The sequence below is a fragment of the Corvus brachyrhynchos genome, unplaced genomic scaffold (assembly GCF_000691975.1).
Source record: "Corvus brachyrhynchos isolate BGI_N302 unplaced genomic scaffold, ASM69197v1 scaffold46, whole genome shotgun sequence".
Taxonomy (NCBI): Eukaryota; Metazoa; Chordata; class Aves; order Passeriformes; family Corvidae; genus Corvus; species Corvus brachyrhynchos.
Genome location: NW_008238838.1, coordinates 5,074,403 through 5,081,230, shown reverse-complemented (window position 1 = coordinate 5,081,230; position 6,828 = coordinate 5,074,403). Strand labels below are relative to the sequence as shown.

The 6,828-nt window shown below is 60.5% G+C and overlaps 2 protein-coding genes and 1 long non-coding RNA gene across 6 annotated transcripts in view; 2 read left to right on the top strand and 1 right to left on the bottom strand.

Moving 5' to 3' along the window:
• NLRX1 (NLR family member X1) overlaps positions 1-908 on the top strand; it is a 6,589-nt gene extending 5,681 nt beyond the window's left edge. For 2 of the 3 annotated variants that reach the window (XM_017738531.1, XM_017738530.1), the window contains exons 10-11: positions 1-161; positions 271-908. In XM_017738531.1, the coding sequence (XP_017594020.1) occupies positions 1-161; positions 271-589 (480 nt within the window). In that variant the 3' untranslated portion in view covers positions 590-908. The remainder of the gene's footprint in view (positions 162-270) is intronic. The other variant, XM_017738532.1, reaches the window with a different exon arrangement.
• PDZD3 (PDZ domain containing 3) lies at positions 490-4,829 on the top strand. Of its 2 annotated transcripts, none has more exons than XM_017738534.1 (10): positions 490-547; positions 1,924-1,951; positions 2,170-2,234; positions 2,445-2,656; positions 2,794-2,980; positions 3,063-3,199; positions 3,273-3,477; positions 3,635-3,831; positions 3,933-4,103; positions 4,276-4,829. In XM_017738534.1, the coding sequence occupies exons 2-10, from the start codon at positions 1,941-1,943 to the stop codon at positions 4,318-4,320; spliced, it is 1,230 nt and encodes a 409-aa protein (XP_017594023.1). In that variant the 5' UTR covers positions 490-547; positions 1,924-1,940; the 3' UTR covers positions 4,321-4,829. The 2 variants fall into 2 exon arrangements, with proteins under 2 accessions (XP_017594023.1, XP_017594022.1); XM_017738533.1 differs by lacking the exon at positions 490-547 and adding an exon at positions 1,006-1,310.
• A 1,150-nt stretch (positions 4,830-5,979) lies between these two features.
• Positions 5,980-6,822, bottom strand: LOC108447701. The gene is made up of 2 exons (XR_001863368.1): positions 6,701-6,822; positions 5,980-6,372 (listed from the first exon to the last, which is right to left on the bottom strand). It is a non-coding gene; the product is annotated as an uncharacterized LOC108447701 (long non-coding RNA).
• Between the last annotated feature and the right edge of the window lie 6 nt (positions 6,823-6,828).

Genomic DNA, 6,828 nt, shown 5'->3' with positions numbered 1-6,828 from the left:
CACACGGGGCTGGGGGACCCCGGCGCCGAGGCCATCGCCCAGCACCTGGCTGAGAACCAGCACCTGCAGGAGCTCAACCTGGGCTACAACTCCCTGACGGACGCGGCAGCCCTGCGTGTGGTGGAGGTGGCCAAGAGGCACGAGACGCTGGACAAAGTGCAGTGAGTCCACTCTGCCACGTCCCTCCCCTTTTGCCCATACGGCCTCCCTGTCCTGTCTGCCTCTGTTCCTCCCCTCAGCCCTCACTGGTGTCTCCTGCTGCTTTCCCAGCCTCTACTTCAACGACATCAGTGAGGATGGCAAGAGGGTGCTTGACAGCCTGCGCATGGATCGGGATGGCGTCAGGGCTCTGGTTTTCCTCACGGCAGGCACTGATGTCTCCGATTACTGGTCCCACATCCTGAACGTGGTGCAGAGGAACCTGCCCTTCTGGGACCGCGAGCGGGTCCAGCAGCACCTCGCCCTCCTCCTGCAGGACCTGGAGAGCAGCCGCAGCCAGACTGCCAATCCCTGGAGAAAAGCCAAATTCCTGCGAGTCGAGAGCGAGGTCAAGAAAATGCTGGGGAAACTGCAGGATGGGACCCTCTAACCTGCTGCCCATCCACCAGCCAGGGATGGGGCAGTGGAGGGTGCCTAGCAGCACATTCCCTGCGCCCTTACCCACCTAGAGATGCTGAGTGGATGGTGCTGTCAAAGGTGCTGGGTGTGTGGGGCTCAGCCTCCTCTGCAGGCGAGGCTGAAGTGTGGGAATGGGACAGAATCCAGGCCAGGAGCAAATGGGACTTGTTCTTCTGGGCTTGTGGAAACCCAGCCCCTGCACCCCAGCCAGAGCAGTGGCAGGCAGCAGGATTGGGGCTTGTCTGTGAACCTTTGGGAGCATTAAAGTGCACCACTTTGTTTCCACTGAAGCGCACTAGTGCCAAGACATGATCTGCTCTTCGGGCCCTTCCTGGGGTGGAATGTGGAGCTGCCCCTCCAGCAGCTGGAGTGGAGGGTTCTGCCCCTTCCCCATCTCACAGGGTGTGCGTGGAGCAGCCCCCCTCTGCTCCAGTGCTGAACCAGTCACTCTTCCCTTCGTGTGTCCCCCTGGAAGCCACCAGGAGCTGTCCACACGCTGGGTGTCCCGGGGTGCTGGTCCCTGCTCCCAGCTCTGACTGGCAGTGCCCTGGGGCTGGGAGGGCAGGGGAGACCTCTGGGCTGTTTAACCATTAAACCTGGGGCGTCTTGGAAGAGGCGGGGACACTTCCCTGCCACTTCACCCTGTACCTTGCTCCCTCCTGCAATCCCTGCAGCCATGAAGCAAACAAAAGGTACGTGCCGGGGAATCCTCTGGAGACCCTTCCCCATACACACAGGCCCTGCTGCTGCATGGAGCAAGGCAATGCCAGAGCCCAGGCAGCCCGTGGAAGGGAGCTGGAGGCATGCAGGAAAATGTCTCATTGTGGGGATGCCGGGGAGGAATCCCCTCTCCCTGGGTTTGGGGTGCCTTGTGCCCCAAGAGGTGGGGAGGGGTTTTGTGGGGAGGTGTGTGCCAGGGAAGGTCTCTGTCTCCATCTCCTCGCTCCAGCAGCTCTCTGGGGTCCTGGTGAACCTTCTCACCCCTCACTGAAGAGCCTTGTAAACCCCCAGGACTGAGCTCCATCTGCCTGGCCCTGCTTTTCCCTCACTGGGCTGGGCAGTGAGTGCCCATGGGACCTGAGCAGCAGGTCCTGCTGTTGGGAATGCAGGAGGACAGTGGTGACAGGGCCAAGGAACAACCTGTGCTGAGAGACAGAGGGGCTCGGGGGCTGTGTGGGCTTGGCAGACCCCCTCACCTGGCATGGCAGGCTCAGCCTGTGAGTGGATGAGCCTTGAGTGCTCGAGGGTGTGGGGTCTGCTCCCAGCCCACCACCTCCTGCGCTGACCTCTCCTCTCCCTCTGCAGGGCTCGAGGGAGACAAGATGTCCATCATGTAAGTGCTGATCTCCCCTTGGCCAGGGCCTTCCTGGGGCGCAGGAGAGATGTGGGGAATGGTCCAAGAGGGAGATGCCCTCTGGCTTTCCCCAAGGAAAAGGAGGCACAGGCCCCAGCTAGCCCTTTCTGGGAGGAACAGGCTCCCCAAGGCTGGGGGAGGCAGGGACAAGGCTGTCCTGCACTAAATGTGGCCTCTCCTGCCCTTTATCATTTCAGAAAATTTGAATTTAACCCCAAAGTTGGGATCGACAACCCTGCCTTGACACTGACTGAGGACACGGGTAAATACACACCCTCATCTCCCAGGGCATCCTTGTTGTCTGCATGGGGTTGTGGCACCTGGGCACTGCTGGGGTCCTGAGCTCTTTCACACTGGGGGCCTGTGGGAGGTGAACACAGGAGGGATGAGCAGATCCCCAGCCCAGGATGGGGCAGAGAACTCGTGTGAGGATCCCTGCAGGGCCCTGCTCACGGGCTGTGCTCCCACACAGACGGCGAGGGCGTGGGGGAGCCCCGCTTCTACCTCCTGACCAAGGACAACACGGAGACCTTCGGCTTCTGCCTCCACGAGGAGCTGGGCTGCCAGGGCCACGTCATCCGGCAGATCGAGCTGGGGGGGGTGGCCCAGCGCAGGGGGCTGCAGGACGGGGACCGGCTGCTCCAGGTCAATGGCCACTTCGTGGACCACATGGACCACGTCAGGGTAAGCTGGGAGCATCCCATGGGAACGCCTGGATCCCCCCAGCCAGGGGCACAGAGGGTTCATGACCCCTGCTGACCCCAGGGACACCCCATCGGAGGGGAGCGCCTGCCCAGGGTTCACAGCCTGGGGCCTTCCAGGTGGTGCAGAAGATCAAGGCCAGTGGGAACCAGGTCCTGCTGGCGGTGCTGGACGGTGACTCCTACGAAGCCGCCAAATCCCTGGGCAGGGACCTGTCCCAGATGCTGCCGGACGACATCCGCCCACGCCTGTGCCACGTCATCAGGGACAAAAGCGGCTTTGGCTTCAGTGTGTCGTGTCCGGAAGGTAAAGCAGGATGCTGGCACCACGAGCCTCCCTGCTGAAGCACCCCACTCACCCCAAAGTGCCCCTTCTGCTCCTCCTGCAGGCACCAAGGGCACCTTCCAGCTGTCGGTGCTGCAGGATGGGCCAGCGGACAGAGCAGGGGTGCCACCAGGCTCCTGGCTGCTGGAGCTCAACGGGGACAGCGTGAAGAGCTACTCCCACACACAGCTCACCAAAAAGGTGCCTGCTCATGGCGTGGAGGGTGAGGGATGGGGCTGAGAATGTCACTGAGCACCCCGTGCTTCCCATCCAGCTTAAGCAGAGCGGCAACAAGGTCACACTGCTGGTGGCATCCAGTGCCGTGGAGGAGTTTTACCGCCTGCGGGGCCTGCGGGTCACGGCTGCCTTGGCAGACACCTCCTGGCTCCCCTTCAAGGTGCGGGAGCTGCACCTGGTGAAGGGCCCTGCTGGCTACGGGTTCCTGCTCAAGGAGGATGACTGCAGCTCGGGGGGCATAGGTGAGGGGGCCGAGGGGGGCAGTTTGTACTTGAGCAAGGCACTTGTGAGGGTTGGGAGGAGCCCAACTGGGACCCTGTCCCCACCTGCACACGGGGGCCAGCAGAGCCAGTTCCTCCCTGCGAGCATCTCCCCCCTCCCTCTGCCCCGCTGTGGCAGGCCAGTTCCTGTGGGATGTGGATGTGGGGCTGCCAGCCGAGCAGGCAGGGATGAAGGAAGGGGACCGTGTGCTGGCGGTGAACGGGGAGAGCATCGAGGGGCTGGACCACGAGCAGACCGTGCACAGGATCCGTGCCCATGAGGACCAGGTGACGCTGCTGGTCATCGACCCCGCTAGCGACGAGTTCTACCACTCGGTAGGTTTTGGGGGCATGGTCCTGCCCTGGCTGGGGAGCCCTGGGGTGGGATGGGGGTCCTCCACAGTGGCTGTGCATCCATCCCTCTTCTGCTCTTCCAGATCGGGCTGTCCCCTCTGCAGTTCTTTGAGGACAGTGACCCTGCCTCGGGCTCCTGCACGCCCTCCCTGCCCTCTCGCAGTGGCTCCCCTGCACTCTGTGATGTTGAGGTGGGACCAAAGGGACCTGTGTCCTGGCTGATGGCTGCTGCCAACAGTATAGAGATCATACAGGTAACTCCTCAGGGCAGTGCTCACAGCGTGGCAGTGCTCTGAGTCCTGCCACCCTCCTATTCTGCCCATCCTAATATTTCCCTGCCACCTGTGGTGGCAGCAGGAGGAGGCTGTGTGGTCCCCTGGCCACGGGGGCCAGGCAGAAAGACCCCTCCAACCTGTGTCCCCACAGAGCCAGCGCCAGGAGGAACAGACGAAGCTGTGCCAGGCGTTCTAACAGCCCAGGAGCCTCTGGACAGGCTCCCCCACACAGCACCTCCACCCAGGCCACATCCAGCCCCTCGGGCCGCAGCACTGCTCAGCATGGACCCTGCACACGCAGCTCCTGTGTCTCCATGCCTGGCTCAGCATGACGCTCCCAGGGACTCGTCCCTGCTCACCGAGGATGGCTCCGAGCTTTTATCAACCACAGTGGCAGCTCCTTGTAACCTGACCGCAGACCTGTGTCTCTGCCTGCCCAGCTACCTCCAGGGATTTCTCAGGACATTGCACTGAAGTCCTCACCCAGCTCCAGGCTCTGGGAGTTCCCAGAGAGCTGAGGCACTGCCCTCCGCACTGTGACCCAGGGGACTTGAGGGTTGGCTCAGATCTGCACACGCATGGACATCTCTCCTGTGCTTGTCCTCTCATGCTCTCCCTGAACCCGTGGGCAGTGAGTGTCCACCACCCACCACCACACTGTCCCTGCACCACCCTTTTGGGGTGTGATTAAAGGACAAATCCACACTGCTGTTTGTGTGGGTGATGTTATGGACAGCACTGTGACTTGGCAGCGCGTCCCAGGGCCAGATCCATCCTCTCTTCCCAAGCCTGGAGCTGGGCAGTGGATGTGGGAAGCTCTCCAGGTGTGCTGCTGAGGAGGGAGGAGCTGAGAGCCATCCTGGGAGCCCCTGGGCACTGGATCTCCTGGGATTTGAGGGCGATCTCCTGTAGGCATCCCTTGTGCTCCACGGCAAGGGTCATTCCTGAGGGTTCCCCTTGCAGGTGACACATCAGGAGCATCTGTTCATGCCCTGCCAGGGCTGTGACAATGCTGGGGGCAAAGGGACAGGGGGGATCCCAGCAGGGGAAGTTTCACCTCTCTGCCGAGCGTGGGAGAGTGAAAATAAGCGTGGAGTTTTGCATGTGGCCAAGAACCACAAACCTCTGGCTGAGGTTTTACCTTGGCCCCTTCTCGAGCACGAACGGAAACGCGATAATGGAGCATCACCCCGTCAGGCAGGGAAGTCGCTGCCTCTGTGGTCTCCTCTGAGCTCAGTGCAGACATCTGGGGTGCAAGGAGTTCCTGGCCAGAGCCTTTGGGAGCTGACAGCTCGGGAGGGAGCAGGGCTGACCAGCTGCAGGGTGGTTTGGGGCTGAACAGTCAAGGGAGAGGTGGGATAAGCTTGGCTGGGAGCCCCCAGCAGCACCAAGGTGTGGGATCCCTGCATCTGTCCCAACAGTACCAAGTGAAACCCTCCCAGGGGTCCCAAGTGAGACAGTCAGAACAATCCCAAGCAAAACCAACCTTTGCTTGAAGTCTCACACGTAGCTACAGCCCCGACGTGGAGTGAATCATGCCCAGGGAAGCAGATAGTTGGGAATGCAATTGCTCAAGCGTGTTCCCTGATCTCTTTGGATCAGAGCCATGGTGATTTTTGTACTTGGCTCTCACAAAGCCAGTGTTGCCCTCCCCAGTTCTCTCCCCAGGTACTTGTGGTAGCGTGGAGCTGGCCAGGGCACCCGCTGGTGGTCAGTCCGGCTTGACTATTAGCCAGAATCCATTAGCACCTAATGGGAAAAGCCTCAGGAACACGGCCTCAATAAACGTTGACATATTTGAGGTCAATATAATCCTTAGGAAAATTTACCCAGGTAATTAAAGCCAGACAAGGAGTTGCCTGTCCCAGAAATATTTACCAAGCTTTACCAAAGGCAATAAAATGAAGACAGGGAGTTTTATAACCAATCCATGCTGCGCTCCCTTGTTGTGTTTAGTGCTGCTTCCTGCTGGCCTGTCGATCTGGCTCCTCAGCAAGTGGCTGCCACAGGGGAAGCAAAGCTCCCTCGAGGAGGCTGGTTGAGGCTGTGCTGTCCAGCCTCCAGGCCCGAGTTTGGGGTGCTCATGTTCCCCAAAGTGATGTAGCCAAACTGCAGCACCTGCAGTTTTCCTTTGCCCGGTTTCCTGTCGCAGCCCCTGTGGTGAGGCTGTTGCCGTGTGGTCCCAGCCACAGCTGTTCTTTGCAAAAGGATGTGTCCTTCTACCTTGGAGAGGAGATGAAAAGAGGATCTGAAGGCAGCAAAGAAACAGAGTATGAGCCCATGCTGTAATTTTTTGAAATTTTTGGTGGTGTCAGCTCTGACAAACTCAATCCTTGGTTCCCTTTAGATTCCCTGGTCCCCTTTTCACTCCCTAGTTCCCTTTTCTCTCCCTTGTCTCCTTTTGACCCCCTGGTTCTCTTTTTTGCCCCTGGTCCCTTTTCCCTCCCGGGTCCCCTTTTCTCTCCCTGTTGCTCTCGCTGCCCCGGTCCTGCTCCTTCTCCCGTTGGAGCCGGGATGTCGGGAACACCCGGTGGGCTCTGCCTTCCCCTGCCCTTGCGGGGAGACGTCTCAGGTACCTGCCAGATGTACTGCCACGCTCTCCTGTTCCCATTCCCTCCCTGCCATGGGGACGCCTGCTGCTCCTCTGCCTCGGGCACATCCCTCCCCGGGAGAGGGGGGAGTGCGCCGCCGCTTCCTCGCGTCC

Excerpts from the sequence above, each read along its gene's own strand:
- PDZD3 (XM_017738533.1), top strand. Across the intron at positions 1,952-2,169 it reads GGAGACAAGATGTCCATCAT|AAAATTTGAATTTAACCCCA; the intron begins GTAAGTGCTGAT and ends TTATCATTTCAG. Across the intron at positions 2,981-3,062 it reads CAGTGTGTCGTGTCCGGAAG|GCACCAAGGGCACCTTCCAG; the intron begins GTAAAGCAGGAT and ends CTCCTCCTGCAG.